The sequence below is a fragment of the Homalodisca vitripennis genome, chromosome 1 (genome assembly GCF_021130785.1).
Source record: "Homalodisca vitripennis isolate AUS2020 chromosome 1, UT_GWSS_2.1, whole genome shotgun sequence".
Lineage (NCBI taxonomy): Eukaryota > Metazoa > Arthropoda > Insecta > Hemiptera > Cicadellidae > Homalodisca > Homalodisca vitripennis.
In genome coordinates, this window is record NC_060207.1 from 39398997 (window position 1) to 39422175 (window position 23179).

Below are 23179 nucleotides of genomic sequence, written 5' to 3' on the forward strand. Positions count from 1 at the left end.
ATATAAGATTTTGTTACATTTACAAGTAAAGTAAACCTAACTATTACTTTACTACGCAGCACTGATAAAGCTGATACATTTTCTGCTTTGTATTCTTGGTGGAAGTGAGTTGGTTTTATTGGAAAAGACATTTCCAAGTGTACACAATTTCAATTCAAAACACACATGCAAGAATCAATAATGTTATAAAAAGAGTGAGGTATAAATAATCATTACTTTACAAGAATTCCTACTTGTATTTTCCCGACCTCAGATCACATCTCTGAAAATACGGTACTGTCCAGAAATGCCCCTGGCCATCAGTGCGGGCTTGACCCGCATTTTCGTATGAAATAAGTTAAACATTCTAAGATAGTAAACAAAATTAAAGCTCAGATCTAGTGAGCTCTTGTAAAGGTTATCTTTTTCTTTTTATGTTCATAATATGTACATATGCATAGCCTAATAACAAACAGTAGATAAAGATTTCAGCCTAATAACAAATAGTAGATAAGGATTTCGTAGGACCCAATAAAAGGTATTGTACCGCCAAATTTAAATTAACCCGTTTATAAATTTAATAGTTTATCAGTCTATGTAACATTGTAATCGGTTACTTAAATTTTGTATAACATGGCAACTAGCCACTGGAACACCTGAACACGTTATTTTGTAATAGGTTATTGACAAACAACAGTATTTTCCGTGACTAGTGGCCATTACTCAAATACCATATACAGTACATGATTGTTTTAATTAATTTGGAACAATAATGTTGAACTGAATTACGTTATAGACTTGTAGTGTTGTATTATAGTGAAGCCGTATTTTTAAATGTCAAAGCAATATACGAATACAAGATTATAATATCGATAATATTGAATCATTGATATTTATGAGTATAGAATCCTTGCTACAGGATCAAAACATGTCAAATCATCCAGCTAAATATTCAAATGGAACCCATGTTCTCAGAATGTTATGAAATTAGAAATTTTGGGTACCCCCTCGTATAGAAGGTTAGTGACTACGACAAAAACAATGGCAATAAATATGCAAATATTGGCTCAAAAAGTTTTTTTATACAAAGAAATCTTTAAAAACTGGTGTCAAGAATGCATTGCTGATTATCTTGCAGAATGTATCAGCGAGAAATTATGATTATTGATATCGATCCATTTGAACATTTATTAATTGCTATCAATCATGACTAACCTGTGAAGTAATAGTTAGTACTACATGGTTCAAGAGTAGGCTACTTTAAAATACAATATAGTTATTTAAATGTAATAAAATTTAAAAAACAAATTCATTTCTTTTACATATAAAAATATATAGCTTCTCTAGGCTTTATTAACATTTTAAAGCCTAAAACTTACTTCAATTTGATATTATTGTTCAATTGATTCAAAGTAAAAACCTGTTTGGAAATCAATTTAAAAGTAAAATCATGTATTTTGTTATTTACTAAAGTAATTTTAATGTAAAAAGTAAACAACAAGAAGTAACCAATATTTTAAGACTTTGAAAACTGTGTTAAATATGAGGAAAATATGTGAAATATTTCTAAGAAGTGGATAGATTTGTTTACGTGGCTTCAACATGTGGGTTTGGCTCCTTGTAACACATGGGGAGAATTCTTTCCTCCATTTCAAAAAAGCAGTTACTCCTTGTTATCTATCTGGGCAAGTTATAAATATTGTAAGGTTTCTTTGATATCTAAGTCTAGGCTGTAATTGGTTTTTTTGATTTGTAATGTTATTGTTAAATTTATGTTTTTAAAATTGTAATTTGCAATGAGATTCTTCTTGTTAAGGTAATTTATTATAACGGATATTGTAAGATTAAAGGCCGAGGCGGCAAATCACGAATTTGACATTATCAACGTATTCTGCTCACCCTCCTGAACAAAAAATACATATAATATTAGGGGGTGCAAATGACAAATAACATGATTTTAGGGGATATATTCATTTAAGTAGTTGTTTCTAATGTTTTAATGTTCAGTTTGTGTGCTGTGTCTGGATAATCTGTTTACTTGAATATTATCTGCAACTGATAGCAACTTGATAGCGTATCTGTTATCTGAGTTCTCTGGGGCATGAGTTAGTGGTTCACAAGATATCGTGTTCAGTAGGTTGGATTGAGTGAGTGCGTTACAATTATGAATCAACCATCCACTAGTTCGACCAACCCTAGTGAATTGTGTGTGTCGGAGTGTTTAGTAGGGCACGTAAAGAGTTTACGTTTTAACCTAAATGAAATTATTTCCTATTTAATTGAACATGGAATTTTTAATAATGAGTGTATTTGTTCGTCGTGCGGTCGCGTGTTGTTTTTAAACCGGGAGACTTTGTTGTTTCGTTGCGATAGGAAAATTAGAAAAAGTAGTAAAAAAAAGTTTTAAATGTTGCAATTTTAAAAATTCACTTTTTTGTTGCTGCTGCTCAGCTATATCCGCCAACACACTAATGGTAAGTGTTCTCTGTTAATATCCATCTATATATTTATATTAAAGTTTTTCATGATTTATAAAGTTTTTTTCACTTTACATAATTGCCTTTGCATTACATTTTAATTTATATTTCTGATCAGCCCCTCTAGAATTTTATATTTTACTGATAGGTACTATCTAAAGGGATGTTTTTCTTTCATTGACGCGCTGATGGCCGGAGGCAAACGTCTCATTTCGATAACAAATACCGTAATTAATTTGTAGCTCAGAATTAAAAAAAACATTGTTCATTTGGATCAAAATTCTGCTCATTTCAGTATTATTTTTCATTTAAGTTTGCAAAGATGGCGATGCATCCGATGATGTCATCAAGAGGTTGAATCATGGTCACAAAAGGTCACATGACGCTCGACGTGGATGTACAACATGGAAATATTACTCCGCGCGTGAAAAGTTGTTCCATTTTTTATTATGTTCTAGAACTTCGTTATTTCTCATTTCCACCCCATAAAACCTTATATTTATTTACTTTTATAGGCTAGGACGATTCCAATAAGTTAATAACACAAAACTCGTATTTTTCCGTGTTAATATGATAATTAGGCCTGTACCCTTTTTTTATTTTAATGGTTTCCCATTATACAGACTTCACAGAATATTGTGCATTAATCATTAATCATGTAATCAGTGGAAGATAGTATGTGTGATAATTGCGATAACAAGCAGTATATAAACTTATCAAACAAGAACCAGTTCAAACTTAACAACAATGTTAAATTCATGTACAACACGAAGTTTAACATGAAACCATGCCATCATCATGGTAGAAATACTATTTTATTGATTTTATTAATAAACATGAACAAAAGCAAAATAGTATATTATTACCTTTATTAGAACACTTCTGCACAATTAAAGCTGAAACTTGTGGATCACTAATAAACTTCCTTACATAATCTTGATTATTACGATCGTCTAAGGCTGCTGCCAAAGACGGTGGTGCTGTGACATCTTCATGATAATGAACTGCTACAACTTTCCGCAAGTAGTTTAAAAATGAAGTAAACTCCACAATTGCAACTGACTGGACTTCATCCCCTTGTGAGGAATCTGTCACCTCTGTAAAATCGCCACTCATCATTTTGACTGTAAGTGTGTGAGCATTTTTCAATGAAGATGGGTGTTCACCGACATGACGGTATATTGCATCAACTTCAAGGAAGCTAAACCAACGTTCCTATGTGTCACCGTCCCCGTCAGCTAGTAGTGTCCACTGTCCAGACTCCAAACCAGGTGACGATCAGAAACAACATAAAAATACAATATGGTGGACGGAACACATTCGACACAGAACAAGTTCAACGCAGTCGTTCCTTCTGTTACCTTCTGGCTGGACTGGTGAAACAGGTGACGAGCTCCTCATGCAGTGGAAGAATGGGGCGATCAAGCCAGGCGGAGAGAAAGAGTGGGGGCACAGCCTAGCAGAGCCGAGCAGTACCGATAAATCCCGAAAATTCCTGACAAATCCTGTACATGCGGCTGATAGCGACCTCAGTTCGGAACGGTTCTGATTTCTATTATCTTACGAATTAATGACTCGTTTTATATCCGAACATATCAGCATAACATAGAAATTATATCGAATTAATTATATTAATATTGAACTTTCTTTATAACTCCAAAGACACTTTACAAAATATGAGATGGTGCACAACGAATAAAATGTCATAATCTCACCATATTTCGCATATAGGCTTAAAACGACGGTAAATATATTTTTTGTGCTATTGGAATATATTCAAATGAATGGGGCAAAAGCAACATATTATAATGTGGAGTCCTTAATTAGTAGTAAATAAATTAATAATTACGCTACAAAATCTGTACTAAGAGTTGTGTAATCGCTGTAATAAACTAAGCGGATTAAAAAAGAAACTTGCGAGTAAATATTCAACCAAAAACATAATTATAGAAATGTGACAAAATCAATGACAACTACCTGACTTAAATACGTAACATAGCACACGACATCATTAATAAATACAACATTTTCTTAATTCTTAATAATATTATATTACTGTAACTGACAAATTCAGTTTAAGATCATATATTAGTATATGTTTGGTTTACAATTTTAAACACTTATATTTATGTAAGAAATATTACACTTATATGACAGAAATATTTATGTAATACAGATGATGAAAATAATTTAGTCCTACTGATCTCTAATGCTACGAATATACATATTTATGATACAATTACAATTACACTAATTTATATAATTTATTGAAGTCTGCCATTGTCACTCAGAAGGCTTAACTCTAGATAAATTTCTAACTTTTCTCCTCTGTGAGGCCTCTCTGCGAGGGTTTTTTTGTTCTTTTTGATGGAAAGAAAACGTCTCTGTTTAGTAGAATTGGTATTGCCTGGTTGCCTTCTGTTACACTCTTCTTCCTAAAACATAAATTTGATAAATTTGACAGAATTTTCCGTGGCATAGTTTTGAGCTGCTATTACTTGTTTTAAATTTAATTCAATTTAAGTTTTACTACTAAACAATAAATAGTGGTTTAATTAAAACTGGCCATAAAGTGATTGGACTTACCTTAACTGGTATCTGCGCAGTAGTGGCCATTGCATCTAATGTAGTTAACATTTGTGTGAAATGTTTATCAATATAATCTTTTTGGTCTGAAGTAGTTGTTTGTCTTTTCATGTATTCCATCAGGATGTCATTGTTTTCGTAAATTCTCTTTGTGCGAGCCTCGTCATTAGGAATGTTGTTTTTGTCACATGAAATTTCTTTTAGTACTTCCTCTTTTAAGTTCGTATCATCATCAATGTCCATTTTCAAAACACCAGTCACATACATTTCCAAATTCATGTGATTCATCAGTTTTGCTACAGAGTGAGCGAGCCACCAAATGGATATGTTTGCACATGTTGTTTTTTTATACTATTGTCCATACACGAACATATGTATTCATGAAAACAGGAATTACAATGTAGGCACAAAAGTACACAACAGTTGCATTCTTTAACTTTTTTCAATGAATAAAATTCTTGTGCTTTAGAAGATAACACTTGCCATTCATTTTCCAATGTAATGATGTTATAGTCGGCAATCTCATAGCTTTCTTTATGGCGTCTACGTAGATATTTTAGTTTTGTAACTACTTTACCTTTTTCCAATTTTATTAAGATGTCAAAAATTTTGTCCCTAATCAGGTTTAGTAAAGCATATAAGGTTTTACCAGTTTTTGCACTTTTTTCCCTTCCAAATAAAAATATTTCAACACTTTATTGAAGCTCTCTATAGACATATTAGTGTTTATGCCAGCATTCATGCCGTAACAATACGCCCAAAGCTTAAAACGGTGGGTTTTTACGTAATAATCTTTGAAATAGTTGCCGAAGACAGAAGTATCTTGTTCACTATCAAACTGTTTTAAGGCTCCTTCCAGTAGGGTATGAAAAGTATTTATGTCCCTTTCTTGTAGCAAAGATTGTAAAATTTTAAAAGTAGCTTCTTTCTTTTCTTTTAACTGTATTTTGTTTAAATTCTTTTTATAATTTTGGAGGGAAGACCAGTCCATTTTGGGAAGTGGGTGGATAGTTGACAAGTCAAGCCAGCGTTTCTACGCCAGGTGCAGGGTTGCAGTATTGGTTAACTCATATCTCCTTTCTGTGGCATGTCCTTTGATATCTTATAGTATTTTCTTTTCAGAACTTTAGTATTTGAAACACTTTGTTAAGTATTCATATTTTAATAACCTAAAATTATTACGATCAAGTTTTAACTTATAGCAATAGCAATAGATTTCTCCTATTTGTTGGATATATCGAGAATGAAAAATAAGCTATAGACTTGAAATTGTGCATGCAACTTCGACCAAGCCTGATATGTGTCATGTGTCGTCTGGCGTACGCGTTATAATGCTTACCTAATCTATAGTACATGGCAATTATCGAATAATTTCTAACTAATTGTAATGTAACCTACAAATTATATTTATTTGATTAAGGCAGTTGGAAAATGCAATGAACCAAATATAATGTTATAAAACAATGTTATCGGTTTACATTTTAATACAAAAGATGCAATTAAAAAACTCAACTTAATTGTTGATTTTGTATTTTGGAGACCCTGAAGATCATTATTTAACTACTATGCTAAGAACACAAGTCTCGAATGTTTTGAAAAGTTTAAAATGTTTTCAAGCATGAATGCTTACAATCACATTTGAGTGACTAAGAAAATTAAAAAAGTACAATTAAATTGAGAATTCACTTGTAAACAAACAAATTTCTAAATTTTGCGAGTAGGGCTCTTTTTAATCCTCCTGGATGTTTAATCCACCCTCGAATGTTTTCTAGCTACGCCACTGAATGTAACGAGGTTACTTTGTTACATTAGACTTCCTTACGTCTTTTTGGGTCTTTCGATACTCCGTTGTATTGGTTTATTTGTATGTAGACAAGATTAATTGCCTGTCATTAATTACGTTGTAAAATCAAGGTTTAATTAAATAAATTTAATTTCGATGCATCCTGCAGCATCCAGCTTTGAAAATGTAATATATATATATATATATATTGTACCAAATTACTAAAAGGTGTTTAACTCAGAGTACCAGCTAAAAACACAGTGGTACATTTTACGAGATTTTTCAGATTAATTGCCTGCAATTTAATTGTGCTGCTGACCCAATTAATGGGTGTGCTATCGGGAAAACTATGCTGTACCCGAACGCTTGTGACATTTCAGTGTTCCCAAAATATAAAAAAGTCCCATCCGGTATTGCACATAGAGTGTTGGTTTCAATACTTTGTTACTTGTTTCCTATTTTTTTTTTTTTTTAACCAAAGCTATTTATTTGCCATTCTATTCAATTTAAAAACAATAAGTAAACAATAAATACATAAACAATTAAAAAATAAAATTTAGTTACCGTAGCTGTTAATGCTGACGTAGTTAATTCGAAAATCTAAAAGGTAATTCCAAGACAGAAGATCGTTGAACTCTTGACACATTTTTAGAATTATCGAGTATATTTTACCCCAAGGTGTTTTTGTTGCTCTAATCTTAAAACATAATTTATATTGAATTTAATAATCTCTTATTTGCCTATTGAGATTTTCAAATCTTGATGTTATGTTTTTTATACATATTAAAGCGCTTTTGCAATTTTTCTCAATAATTTTAATTTATACCTTTGAATTACCTCCAAATTGGAATTGCCTGCTGTGCCTCATAACTGCACGCCATATGTCCATACAGGTTTTAGGATAGTTTTTTATAATAGTAACTTTACTATTTAAACTAAGTTTTGATTGAAAACCAAGTAACCAATTCAATGTGTTTGTCTATAAGTTTAGCTGCTGCCTCTTCGTCCAAATGTGGAATAACCATGAAACCCTTCTGTCTAAGCACATGCATGGATCATTTACTTCAGTTACTTGGAGTAAAACGTTGATCAATATAACTGTAGGATAAGAATTGTGATTTAAACGTTATGTGAACTGATTTAGTTTCTTTATTTACATTCTCAAGGCTTTAAACAAATTTGTAATTACGGTACATCAAAGCTCTGTTGTAAATAATGAGATACTTGAGTACGATCTTTATAGATTGACAAAACGTACTTGACAAAACTGCAGTACGTTTTGTCAATCCAACCAGCTACGAAAGTTATTATTTGAGTATAAGTTCATTTCTGGGAGGTCAGCTGTATCTGGTAAACATAAAAATGAACCAAGTAGCCTACACTTCCTTGAAGAACTCAAGGCTCCATTGGATATAGTAAAAATGTCCTGATTTTTTTAACTCGGTTTTAAAGATATGATTGTAATATTGGAAAAAATTGAAGGTGGCAAAAACATCTTAAATTTTTAAAATAGACCATTACGCCACACTGTATCAAACATGTGACTTACATCTAAAGAGGTAGCTAAACAATAACTTGTTTTCATGCACTCCCGTATCATTTGAAATACTCTGTGGACTTGTTGCATTGTGCTATATTTCTGACTAAAATCCTTGATTATGAATTTATCTGAGAATATAAACTTTTCAGTGCTATAATTTGTGTCCCATTGTTGTTGTCATGTTTACTTCACATGTTAAGTGAATTAATGAATTTGTGAATTTGGTGTTAATTATCGTGATTTATTACTATAAATTTTAACATCACAGTCAAACTGTTAATGATAGATAAACTGTGCGTTTATTGTTGGATTTTGTCTTGTTTTTAGGTGAACGTTTAATGAGAGATTAGGTTGTAGTAGCCAGCCATTTCCCCGGTCAAACTTTGGTGAAGTAACTAGTGCTCTTTGCTGTAGTTTTGCTTGTGATGTGTATTACTGTAAATTATTAGCGTACTTCTGATTTCATTTCCTTCTGTTTACGGAGCCTGACCCGCATGTCGGAGGTTCCGGTCCTGAGCTCCGCCGAGAAAGAGAATATGGAGGTGCAGAGAGCTGTCCACACTATTATTGTACCCGCGATCATGATTACATGGATAGTTCTACTTTAGAAAACAATGAAAATAAACGGAAAAGAGATAAGTGCTAGCAGCCCTTTCGAGAATCAGGATAATAACAAAACCTTACCAAACTTTAAAAAAACATTTTATCTCTAGTATCCTTTAATGCAGATGACAGAACAATAAATAGCCATGGCATTTATAGTTTTATCGTTTGCGGACAAGTATACCATAAAAATAACCCCAAAACACGATTTATTAAAAAAATATATTATTTATATAATATAGTCATTAATACAGCAAACAATAATTGACTATATTATTATTAACTAAGTCTGAATAATTATTATTCAGATTTGGAGTTTGTTGTTAGTAGTAACTCCAACAACAGTGACTCGAACAAGCATTTTGTGTCATATGTGTCTTATTAATGTCATGTTTGTGGCTCAAAAAGTCATCTCTGGAAGAAATGTCTTAATTTGAAGTTAACTATAGGATATGTGAAAAAAAAACATTTTAGCAAAATCTGTAGATCAGGGTAAAATACTTCAGATTTCAATAAACATATACCTACAAAGGTTACTTAATCTAATGCGTCTCGCAAACTTTCTCCGGTTTATTAGTAAGAGACTTGTTGAGAAAAGGAGAATTACAACATTTCCAACTGCATTCATTGTTGCCATGCCACCTACATCCTTTCAACCATAGCTGGAGGTAATTGCATCGTTAATCTATCTATTCAGGGTCCCAATTGTACTTTTAATAGATAGGCCGTGTGGCGATGTAGTCTTAGGGCATGGAGTTAACACCAGTTACACCACTCCATTATTTAGAGAAAGATTCGAAATTCATAAAGGAAGAAGCTGTGCGGCGCCTTTCTGAAGGCGTTATTGAACCATTTTCTACACTATAGTGAGCCCAAGTATTTGTTGTTAAGGGATAGGAAAGAAAGAAGCACTTGTGTATTGACTATTCGCAAACTATAAACCGGTTTAATATGCTAAACGTGTACCCATTACCAAGGTTGGATGATGTAAATCGAGTTTTTGTAAAGTTTAGTATGTCCAGCTAAATTGGTCTCCGGAATGACTCCACCAGTTGCAAATTTATGAACACGAATGTGTCTATACAGATTTTGAGGATGTAGGCTGCTTTACCAATTTTGATTGATTCCTTTTGGAGTAACACAAGTGGTGTTTTTAGTTTCCAAACGACTACCGACATAAAAATCCGAAAAGAAGATTTAAAAAGTACTGTATTATATTTTGATAATGTGAAAATTGGAGCAAGAGATAAAACAGATCACGATGCAAACATAACATTCCTTGAAGTGACAAAGAAATAAAATTTTACTCTGAATATGGACAAATGCTCCTTTGCTCAAGAAGCGATCCATTTCTTGTGCTATAATGTTTCAAAAAGTCAAATCCGGCCGGATCCAGATTACCTTCAACCTTTACTCAAGTTTTATGTCCCTCATGATATTCACTCTCTACGTTGTTGTGAAGGCATGTTTGCTCACTATTAAAACTTTATTTAACATTTCTCTGACAAGATAAGACCTCTATCATCCTCTAAACATTTTCCGCACTCACGAGAGGCTATCAGTGCATTTCAACAATGGAAAGAAGATGAAACTGCTGCAACTAGACCATCTAACCGGGATGGAGTACCATTTACATTGGCAATAGACGCTTCTGAATGTTCAATTGGCTCTTCACTGTCATAAGTAGAACACCCTGTTGCTTTTTACTCAAGAACACTTTCAAAATCTAAAGACAGCATTCTTCTGTCGATAAGTTAGCACATGTAGTTGTGGAATCTGTTAAAAGAATAAAGAAACTTTATTATTTTGTCGCCTTTTAAAGCTCATGACTGCTCAAAAATCCATTAATTTTATGTTTGACAGTAAAAGGCCTGGAAAAATAAAGAATTTAAAAAATTCAAAGTTGGCGCCTGGGACGGCGTTATTTTAATATAACATCATTTACCGTCAATAAACAGAAAATGGGGTACATAGTAGTGTTAACATAGTAGTTATTGTTGCTACTATGTCAAAATTGTGTGGTTCAATTCAAAGCAGGCCTAATCTTCAAGAAATACAAAAATTTCCAATAACACACTGGGATACAGTATTTTATCACTGGATAAAATTCTTGTCAAATTCTTTGGAAGAATTGTGTAAGTCGTACCGTGCTGTAGAATATTTGTGCAGAGCTGTAACCAAGGCCTTGCAGCTACAAAGTGAATGAAGAAATTGTAATTTTAAAGATTAAACGTTAGTTTAAAAGACCTCAATTCAACGCCAGAAAATATTCATACTCACAATTACTGATGAATATTAAGGTTATTCGTTTGCATTTCAATACCCCGAGATATCATGATATTCTACAATTGCCAAAAGGTTAAGTGAACTGTTCAGTATTTTTAGAATGGCTTCTTTTATCTATTTTATCCACAGCGTGGATTAGCACTAATATCACGAGAGCAGAAATAATGTTTTGAAAATGTGAAATAGCTCCAAAATATTCTTCAGCATACAATCCCAGAGGCAGTTGCCAAGTTTATAAGTACAATGGTATAATTTGTATTATATTATAAGCTCATCACACTTTTATAAATAAGTCACCGAACCACGAGATAAATTCTTTATTGTCTACTGTTAATTAACATAGGACTACCTATTTCCCTTAAGTGAGACATTCATTGCCTAAAATTAGTAGTCGGGTATTCTGGAATTTCCGGATGCCAGCACACTACCTGCAGGACTATATAAGAAAATGAAGTTGGAGATAATAATGTAATATGTAGCAAAATTATTACTCATATATTCATTGTATTAGCCTACATTTATTAGCAGTAGTTTATTTTGTTGTTGTTTATGTTTAATTACTCTTTAATAATGTTGAATTTTAACGCTTCTTTGACTAATAAAACTTGTCTTTAGTTTCTATACTACTTGTTTCATTCCTAATGTCAAATTAATAGTTTAAATAATGTTACTACTATTTCAAAAGCTTTTCCTTAATACATTAAACGTGTTGTTGTTAAAGTAAATATTGACAAGTACAACGCGGAGGCATTCATAGAAACCGGAATCTCAGATAGTTTTATAACGATTTGTTGGTTTCTCGAAGTAACATCGGACTTTCCTCTAGTTTTGATGAAGTTTCAATGACATCTATTTCTTCTAGTTATCAAATTCTTATCTACTATATGGTCTATGTAAAACTCACTAAGCATCCATACATAGGTGCAAAAATATATTCCATTGTTAAAATTTCTATGTGCTGATGTCGTAGTAGGTCATGTGTTTTTGAAACATCGATATCAAATCCAACTTAACTTTTATGGGATAAAATCTCCATTCTATTCTCTATCTTACGATCGAATTAAACATTCTCTACTATTCAGTAACCTTACTGAAAATGTACCAGCAATCACATAGACATCCAATAAATTATAATATTTTTATTCAGAATGCAGTTGGAAAATTATTAGCAGATCAATAAATTGAAGTAATTCGATCACTATGACTAGTTTGCTCTTGTCAGTACTAATAGACTATAAAAGGCTAATGGTAATATACTAAAACCATCAACTGCTTTACTCTTTGGGATGCTTCCTCTAAATAAAATAGAACTTTGCTAAAATGTTGCTAAAATGGAATATTTCAAGTATAAAAATATTCCATTTTAGCAACATATGAGAATGATGAGATAATGAAAATATACACTAATTTTGGAGTTGGCTTATCAATTTACCACAGTTCCATTTTGGTACATCTTATGCATATGGTGTAAATTACTTCCAGAGTGTGACTGATGCTATAATATAATTTGGAAATCTTGATGGAAAATTTAAGTATGTGTATATTATTTTGGTTTGTAGCGTAGACGAACACGTACACTACGTTAGCATGAATAAGTTCCTTGGGGCTGTCAAGAAATATGGACTTACCATAAAAGATAAGAAAAGCAAAATAAAAAGCACCATTTGAGTACGAGATAAATGGCTAAACTATTAGACTTGATCAGGACATATTTAAACCACAGAAATATGAACCATTGTCTACAGACACAGTTTTATTAAGAAGAGTGGTTGGGATGCTATCACATTATTCTGTGTGGGACCCGAAGTGTAATACAAACTAACACATTCCAGTTTCATCTCAGATTGCACAAGATTTTGAAAACTTGAAAGGATAAATAATTATGAAATCAGCCGTTTCTGTTATAGAAGAAAACAAATTAATTTGGCATTGAAATGGATACACCTGAGCATTCCATTTTTACACATGACATAACTATCGTAGGAGGGTTGTTTCAATTTCAATATTGAATTTGGCTCCAGCTTACCTTTCTTTTATTGCAGCGTCTAATATCTGACACTCTCTCAGACTTGACTCCTGGAATCTGGAGCCATGTTCGTTTGAAGAGATTCAAAGAAAGTCAATGACGAAAAAAGCTCAAAACCAACCTATGCATCGTTTTGACATCAGAGATACACATAAATAGATGAAGTGGTAGTTCAAGGCCTTATCAGGTGCACAATCGACTGCACTACGATCTTTCTGACATGATCTCTAATCACAGTTGAACAGCCGAGTTTTCTACATTATATGTATGTACATTTTCTGACTTTTGTAACTGTACGCCTGAACAACGGAGATGAGAAAACATTGTCTGTTGTACTCTCGAAAGATGTAGAGGTCAGTTTATTATGATAACACGCAAAATAATATCTCAAGAATCATAAACATTAAATAGAGATATGTCTGTGATGGACGTGGTAAATCCCTCTCTACTGGACTATAATCATCTTACAGCACATCTCTATTTATCTAAACTGAGTAATCCATGTGTTTAACTACAAGAACGTTCGCTTTTGGCCGGTTTATAACTGCTAGTAATATCATTACCGAGTGCAACAAAAAAAACGATCGGTCTCTATTCGTATATTTCGATATATTGGGGAAAAAGGCTGGTTGACAGAGCTTGGTGAGTTTGGACAAGAACTTCAAAATAATTTTAATTGTTGAAAATAAAGATATAAGTATTGTCTTAACGCAATGTTGTATTTTAAAGTTAAATTATGTATTATTTCTTATGACTGATTAATGGAAACAACTTTATAAACAATTTGTTTGTATATTTTGTATTATTTTCTCTCTAACATACATTCAAATATTTAATGTAATGCCTAGTACCTTGTTTTTTATTGTGAGCATTTTTATGTATAGCATTTTTACATTTTAAAGAAATTTAATTGTTTGACTTTCAAATTTAATATCAAATATTAGTCATACCTTTTAGCAATTTAATATATATTCTACATTCAAGAAGGTGCTAAATTAGGTTCTGGTCACAGTAAATGGGTGCTTATTCAAGGTAAGGCCACTGCGCCGATTTAGCACTCCCTAAGAGACATAAAAATGATGTCATGGGCGAAGGAGTGCTATGTCTAGGGAATGCTGATGCTAATTCCGACCCACTGCTATATACGAGTCTATTGTGCGACTAACAGGGGTGTAACATTAGTGGGAGTGGGAGGGCGACCATGCGCGTAGGCATGAGCGCGGGGCAGCCGGCGGCCGGTGGCTACGGCACTCTGTTGATAGTGTTTGCATAATAAAAGAGCCTAGGATAGGATCAAATTTCAATTAATCCGGGACGCGTAGTGAACCGGCCGGGACACCGGGATCGTAATTCAAAACCGGGAAGTCTGGCAAGCCTACAGTGGTGCTGAAAAGTCCCGGGACGGTCTAATAACTTTTGAACTAATTACAATATAAAAACCAAAATTTACATCAAGCTTTTGCTCATATAAAACTATTATTTTATGTATTTCACCATGATATCCTGCTTATGGGGGACGTCCCGCTAGGGGTTGGTGAAAATTCTTAAATAGAAGCATAGGTCTAGTCGTACATCAAATTAAAGCTCTTTTTAATTAGAAACATTTTGGCGAAAATCTGACGTAAAACAGTTGACGCATTACAAAATGGCGGACACTCAAAGATTATAAAATACAGAATTTTTCAAATGCAAACATTCTGGTTGTTAAAGAAAACTGAGACACTTAATCTTTTATTTTACTTCTTTTACTTCAAATCACTTACCAAAACAGTTATAACAAATGTTCAAAGTGTTTGCCTTCAGTTTGCTGACAATATCCCAATCGATTGTAGAACGCTGATATCGCATTGTTTAAAGCTTGGACAGGAACACCCTGAGCTTCTCTTACAATACGGTTTCTCAACTCATCCAAATTTTGAGGTTTTGTTTTAAACACTTTTTCTTTGAGGTAGCCCCAAAAGAAGTAGTCTAAAGGGGACAAATCTGGAGAACGGGCAGGCCATTCTATTGTTCCCCTTCTACCAATCCACTTATGTGGAAAGACATTGTCTAAAAAATGTCTTACATGTACGCTATAATGTGGAGGGGCTCCATCTTGCTGAAACCAGATATTTTCAAAATTATCACCGGAAACACGTTGAATTTCAGGAATTATCTGGTTTTGGAGTAATGCTAAATACACTGCAGAGTTTACATTTCTCTCTACAAAGAATGGCCCTACCACATGCCGCCCCACACTACCGGCCCAAACATTTAACTTTTCTGGATGCTGAGTATGTGTTTGTATCATCCAATGTGGGTTTGTATCGCTCCAATAGCGGCAGTTGTGGCGGTTTACTGTTCCATTCAAGCAAAATGTTGACTCATCAGTAAATACAATGTTTGCTAAAAATCCCAAGTTTTCGTTGATTTTATTCATCATAACTTCGCAAAACTCGATTCTACGATCAAAGTCGTCTTCGCTTAGTTCCTGCACCAATTTAGCTTTATATCCTTTGTAACTATTAGTTTTTAAAATATCTGAGACTGGATATCGACTAATTCCTTGTTGTTGTGCTATTGAGACAATCGATTCATGTGGGTTCTCAACAAAACACTGTAAAACGTCTAAAGCTTTGTCCTCATTGGTCGCGGTCTTGGGCCTTCCGGATCTAGGGAGATCTGCAATGTTTCCTGTCTGTTCAAACCGCTGTATTGTCCTTCCCACAGTAGATTTTGAAATTGGAGGTCTATTGGGAAAAGTATCATTAAACAGATACCTTACCTCATCACATGATCTAATACGGTCACCAAACCCGCGCATCATTAATAGAGTTATTCTTTCTCTCTCGGAAAGCGCCATAGCAAAATAAACTAGCATTACTGAAACTACTTGCAAAATTAGGGCTTGAAGACTTCTAAGTGACTGAGTTGATAAAACAACTGTATCTGTCAGCTGGCAATTTCATTGTTGTCTTTTTGGTCTTGTTTGCTCCAGCTGATTACCTTCCAGATAAGGAAGGTAATAACCTTACCTGCTGATAAGGAATTTCCAGATAAACAATGCGATATCAGCGTTCTACAATCGATTGGGATATTGTCAGCAAACTGAAGGCAAACACTTTGAACATTTGTTATAACTGTTTTGGTAAGTGATTTGAAGTAAAAGAAGTAAAATAAAAGATTAAGTGTCTCAGTTTTCTTTAACAACCAGAATGTTTGCATTTGAAAAATTCTGTATTTTATAATCTTTGAGTGTCCGCCATTTTGTAATGCGTCAACTGTTTTACGTCAGATTTTCGCCAAAATGTTTCTAATTAAAAAGAGCTTTAATTTGATGTACGACTCGACCTATGCTTCTATTTAAGAATTTTCACCAACCCCTAGCGGGACGTCCCCCATAAGCAGGATATCATGGTGAAATACATAAAATAATAGTTTTATATGAGCAAAAGCTTGATGTAAATTTTGGTTTTTATATTGTAATTAGTTCAAAAGTTATTAGACCGTCCCGGGACTTTTCAGCACCACTGTAGGCTTGCCAGACGTCCCGGTTTTGAATTACGATCCCGGTGTCCCGGCCGGTTCACTACGCGTCCCGGATTAATTGAAATTTGATCCTATCCTAGGCTCTTTTATTACGCAAACACTATCAACAGAGTGCCGTAGCCACCGGCCGCCGGCTGCCCCGCGCTCGTGCCTACGCGCATGGTCGCCCTCCCACTCCCACTAATGTTACACCCCTGTTAGTCGCACAATAGACTCGTATATTTGGGCGATCAGTCAAGCCTTGACTGTCAAGGCCGCTGTCGTTATGCATGCATGCCTGTCAGGCGACGCGATCTGAGAGTAATTATATTTATAATTGACATTATTGTTGAACTGTTATGTGGGTGATTATTAATTATTATTGTTCCGCTGAACGTATCAATGGAAGTCTTCCTAATCATGGCGATCTAAAAGTGAACGTTGACTTTTTGTTTGACGAAGTTGTTCTCGCCAAAGACTATTTTCAATCCATCTGGGAGAAGTGGACAGAGGAAGAAGCTCTAAGTGATAAGCGTATTCCAAGTGAAGAAAACCATATAACAGCAAACAACCTATTTAAAATTATTGAGTACGTGTTCTGCATGCCGGGGACATCAGCACCGGTTGAAAGGGTGTTCTCCTTGATGAACAATGTGTGGACTGATGATCGTGGTTTGATGAAAGAGTCAACGGTACATGGCTTGATGACTTGTAAAATTAACGTTGGCCTCAGCTGTGAAGAATTTTACACCAAAATAAAAAGCAAGAAAGAAGTGCTGAAAATGATTTTAGCCAACGAAAAATACAAGCAAAATGTAAAATCTTAATCTTAAACCTATTTTAATGTGTGTTTGTCTTTTGCCATGTTAAAAAGAATAAAATTTATTCATTTTCATTTATAAATTATAATATAATGTCTAATTTACTTGTTCCTGCATATACCTATATTTTTCCAGACCCCAGCTCTTCTGATGGGCGGACCCCCCAACCCCCCCCTTTTTGTCCCGGTTGAGCCTTCAGAAAATATGGCAAGCCTATATATATATGTATATATATAGTTTGGTTTCTTGGAGAAATATATATATATATATATATATATATATATATATCCCATTGATTACATACACATACGAAATATATATGATAGTTAAGGTTAAATCATAACATTGCATGAAATGTATTAGTCTGTTGTTAGACGAAAGTTATGTGTTAAGCTCAGTTTGTCTTTTTTATTTTTCAAATAAAAACTGGAAAGTGAAGAACTTAAAAGATGGCGGACGAAGAGGAGAGGTATCCTCTTCATGAGTGTGTTTTTAGTGGAGATGTTAGAAAACTATCGGCGTTGATCAGAATCCACGATGTTTCCAGAAGAGATAAGCATGGTAAGTAACGAGCATTACATTTCAAGTATATTCGTTCTTTTTACCTGGCCAATTGATTGTGTATCCAAGTAGGCTATACTTCTTGTGTTTGAATAAAATGGAAGTGATCTAGTTTTAGGATAGGTCTAATGTTTATAAAAATATATGTTTATTTTTTTATCAATAATATGCCTTGTTCCTTCAAGTAATTTTGTTCTAAAGGGAGGTTTAATTAGGTGAGTTTTTATCTTTTTTAAATTATATACTTTGTAAAGACTAAGTTAAGTATCTTATGTAAGCTTAGGACTAAGCAAATAACATTTTTTTAGTATACAAGGTCCAAGTTGAATTAATCATTAATAGGTCTGCTGTTTTACCTCATTTTTTGTGATAATTCTTTTTTTTTTAGTTGCTATTTTTATAAGTTTATGTAGGCCTAGGACATGAGTGGTTTGTAGCTTATGTACAAGCTAGTTTAGAACTTGTTTTAAATTAGTTTGTGTAGGCATATTGTGATATACAGGAGTTAATGAGTGCATGTTTTTCTCTAGCGTTGAAAGTAAGCAAAACTTGAGGTAGACTTAATATGAAATGATGGCTGGAGTAGCAAAAGACGAGTAGTTTTACATTATTAATCTATAGGTATTTCTTTCGCCCAAGTGTTTCTAAGTTAAATTAGTTATTAAAGTTAACAAAAAAAGTTATGAACATCACATAAGAAACCTTTAAGATATTTGTGCCGGTGATACATTCGAGTGTCTATTTAAGATGATGTTGTAACTTAGTGCCAATTGTGAAGTGCAATCAGTAATTCACTTTTTAAATGCGGAAATTTTTTTAAAACTTTTATATCATCCTGCTGAAATTCACTAGCAGCTTGTTAACCCTTTGAACCCCAGGCGACGAAATATCGTCGCCGAGAAGATATGCGAAGATCCCCGCGGCGACGATGTATCGTCGCCAATGAAGTTGCGAGAATCCCCGGGCGACGTAATATCGTCGCCATGGATATGCGTTTAATACATATTTATTTGAAATTGTAAAATACTTATTTTATGAGTATTAATACATATTTATATGTATTTTATTAAAATACAAAATCGTAAGTACCAACAATTTTGACTATTTATTTATTTAGGTAATATCAGTGATTTTTGTGTTGTACGCCTAGAGGTTTTTACAAGTCGCATACTTTTATATAAAAATTCAAAAAAAGTTTATTTTTAGAGATATCAATATAATTTTTTTTGTACATACACAAAACTAAATTTAGAAAAATACAATGTGGGTGCCCATGGTAAAAATATTTCTTATTTTTTAATTAAAAAATCTTAAAATCAATTTTTTTGCCTAAAAAATCTATATACATATATTTTAAAATTATTTTAATGCTGTTAAACATTTTTTTTATACTTCAGACTAATCTTTTTCTGTGTATATAATTTCATTCTGGACATTTTGGTGTGTAATACAAGACAATAGCATAAAAAAATAGCAAAAGTATTAATTTTTTACAAACAGTATGCAAAACAGCTGTTTGTGCCGGTGATACATTCGAGTGTCTATTTAAGATGATGTTGTAACTTAGTGCCAATTGTGAAGTGCAATCAGTAATTCACTTTTTAAATGCGGAAATTTTTTTAAAACTTTTATATCATCCTGCTGAAATTCACTAGCAGCTTGTTAAAGGTGAATGTGTAATGAATGATGGAAATGTGTAAAAATGATGTAGGCTTTGTAATGAAGGAAGGACAAATGTTCAGGGTGAAGAACGACCTTGAATAAGTTGATGAGGAATTTGTCAAAACAGGCACTTCACTATTAACTAACTTCAACAGAAATTTCTACTAGTTTTCTAGGTCTGTAGTTTATAATATTGTTACTGATAAACATCATTACAAAAAAATGTGTGCGAGATGAGTGAAGAATATGTATAGCACATTCTTTGTCCTTTTTGAAGCGCTATTACATGGATGGTAAGTCACATTGTGACTGGTGATGAGATGTGGATTGCGTACTACACTCAAGAGACTAAACGTCAATTCAGTGAGTGGCATCACTCTTAACTCCCCGACAAAGCCATAGAAATTCAAGCAAGAACCTTCAACAAGGAAAATCATTGCCACAGTTTTTTGGGACAAGAAAGGCACACCTTTGATAGACTTTCTGCTGCAAGAAATGAGAATAAATGCAGTTACTAACTTGTTTAATGGTCGGAAGGCAGAGTTCTTTAATGATGGGATCCAAAAGCTGGTGACAGTACTTGAAAAATATTTAAATATTCATGGTGGCTGTGTAGAGAAGTGAATAAATGTTTATAATTTAGTTTGTCATACAATTTACGTTCATACATGAAGTTTCCCACTGATCCATTACAAAGCAGGTCTTACTTATATAAAATGGCCCTCATATATACTGGGTGTCTTAAAAGCCCCCCCCCCCCCATTAACTTTATTACGAATAGAGCTTGAGTGATTTACTTTGGTTGAGGGATGTTTCTATGACCAACAGAGGAGTTTTTTATCTATGAAATTTGTTGACCATCCCAAACGGTAGTATTTTGGGGGTAATTCACAATATTTAAATAGGAACCAAATTCGATAGAGTAACATTAGAGACCTGTAGTTTGTGCCATTCTTTTTTTTATAATACCTTTAAAAGGAGGTGTCTCTTGCTAGGAGTTCATATTTAAACATTTTTACTTACCCCCAAAATACCCCATTTTGGGGGAGGAGGATAGTAAAAAGTTTTCATGCTTAAAAACTCCTCAGTTGGTCACATAAACATCCCCCAAAGTAAATCACTCCACCTCTATTCATAAGAAAGTTAATGAGGGGGGGGCAGACTTTTAAGACACTTATAAAAAATATACCCATTTCACCAAATTACTACAAATTTCTTGAGTTTAGTACCCCTGGCTTAATTTTTGTGTTATTGGATTGTCTTCATGAATAAAAGGATTAACTTGAATTTAACCCATTGCGGATCGTGAAAACGGCACGTGCGCGGGCCTTAGAGTACGAATTAATCCGTATTACAACGCAGCACCCGCAGTGTTTGCACACCTACCTGCCTGCTTAGCGCGCTCGCTAATTATACATGTTTTGTTTGTTTATGTTGTTATTTATGTTGTTATTTATGTTATATAAACATTATACAGATCATATTAGACAAGTATATTATACTAGAAAAAATGTAAAATTACAGGTACGTAACATTTTTACTTACGTTTTTTGCGTGTTGTAGCTGCTTGATGTAGGACGGATCAAATGTTTTACACAATAAAAAATGTTCTAATAAACTTTTTACGGCGTTTACCTACAGAAGCAGCAGCAGGTGGAGTAGGTGAGTTGGACTCTTCCCTCAGGACCGGATCTGGAGCGGTTGAAGGGCCAGGTTGAGGTTCATAAATATCCTCGGAAGCACTACTTTGAGCGTTTTTATTGATATTGAAATGATGTTGAAATAGAGTTTCCACATCCGGTGGTGTCCCAGGAACAATGTCTGAAATAGTCTGAACATCTGAATCATGGTCACTAGCCCGCTTGTCACTGTCAACATTAGTATCCGCGTAATTATGAAAACGTGGACAAATACTCGTGATAGAACCGTCTCCATCCTCAATAACACTATCGATATCACTTTCATCACTTCCACTTTCTAATAATAGTCTATCTAATTCAGATGATCGTAAATTGTCACACATTTTATTTACGTACACGCACACGAGGCAAAGGAAAATCGAACGCCACGACTGTACACCTCAGACAAACAATTTGTCGCAAATAATAACATTATTGACCGATAACGATATTTGTTGACGAGTACCAGAGATAAGATAGGAAGCCAGTCCAGGAAAACAGACTATAAATATCTCCGAGGCTTATAACAGCGATAAGCGTTCAAAACAAATGAGTCATCCGTACCACGTCATCCGCGTGAGGGTCACGTCATTGTGCTTTTGGTCCACGCCTCGCTCCGCGTCACCCTCACGTCGTTGATCCGCAATGGGTTAATAATGAACAGAATATAACAATGTTTTTTGTTTATGAATAACTTCATTTTGGCATGCCCATATATGAAAAGAAAGTGATAAACAGCTAGGAAAACTAGTGACTGAATGACTGAGTATTTTTTCTGGACAGTTAAAATGATCTGGTGTATAATTCATGATAAATTCAAATTGTGTTTTGTTCTAATGTGAGGCAGTTAGTGTACTATGTACGAAAACCCATGGTACTTTTAGTACACAAATGTGAAACTACAATGTGCGCCAACCATCTGGCTGACACTATTTAAAAATAGGAGAAGTGTTTAACTGTACAGGGTATTTCTTCAGGGAAATAAATCTAAAATTTGTATTAGAAATCATAACAAAATATAATGGAAATTTGAATATATATGTACTATTTCTATTAAATCATTTCTTTTACAGGAAACACTGCACTTCACTTGGCAGTTATGCTTGGCCGTAAAGGTAAGGACATTTTATTATGATGCGTAAATTGTGAAATCGTATTGTTCAGCATATATTTACATTTTTATTTAATTTAATGCAAACTATAGTTTGTTTTTTACATTGTTATATATACACAGACAGTGACGTGAGCTATATAAACATTATAACATTATTAGTCAAATCAAATCAAAGAATTCTTTATTGTTAATTTCTTTAAGAAATAACGTAGTGTCAATAAGAAACAACATACTTTATTTGACTTACTGTGAAAACTGTATGTTATTATGACGATCAGTGCTTGTTTTCTGCTTCCCAAAAGGAAGTGATTTCAGCAAAAGGTAGGCCACTCTGTCCCTATCTCCTTATTGTTATTACGCGATATAAGTAGATTTAGATTAGGTTATCATAGCTATGTTACCAGTAGTACCAAAGTTAAAAATAACCATTAAGAGCGCTTACGTGATCTGAACTTGAATTTGGGTTCTATCTTGAGGGATTCTTTCATCAGAAATGCAAGGTGGTAGGTGCCACCGAGGCCCACATCGATGGCCAGGAGCCAAGCCAAATCACAT

The 23179-nt window shown here is 33.7% G+C and overlaps 2 protein-coding genes across 10 annotated transcripts in view; one reads left to right on the forward strand and one right to left on the reverse strand.

The window, feature by feature from the left end:
• Window positions 1-3860, reverse strand: part of LOC124360096 (dynein heavy chain, cytoplasmic) — a 115918-nt gene extending 112058 nt beyond the window's left edge. For 5 of the 7 annotated variants that reach the window (XM_046813445.1, XM_046813436.1, XM_046813418.1 and 2 more), the window contains exon 1: window positions 3323-3860. In XM_046813445.1, the coding sequence (XP_046669401.1) occupies window positions 3323-3575 (253 nt within the window). In that variant the 5' untranslated portion in view covers window positions 3576-3860. The remainder of the gene's footprint in view (window positions 1-3322) is intronic. The other 2 variants (XM_046813452.1, XM_046813428.1) reach the window with 1 other exon arrangement.
• A 14174-nt stretch (window positions 3861-18034) lies between these two features.
• The window catches only part of LOC124360124 (ankyrin repeat domain-containing protein 13C), a 63286-nt gene continuing 58141 nt past the window's right edge, over window positions 18035-23179 (forward strand). For all 3 annotated transcript variants that reach the window (XM_046813467.1, XM_046813476.1, XM_046813485.1), the window contains exons 1-2: window positions 18035-18169; window positions 22584-22625. In XM_046813467.1, the coding sequence (XP_046669423.1) occupies window positions 18058-18169; window positions 22584-22625 (154 nt within the window). In that variant the 5' untranslated portion in view covers window positions 18035-18057. The remainder of the gene's footprint in view (window positions 18170-22583; window positions 22626-23179) is intronic.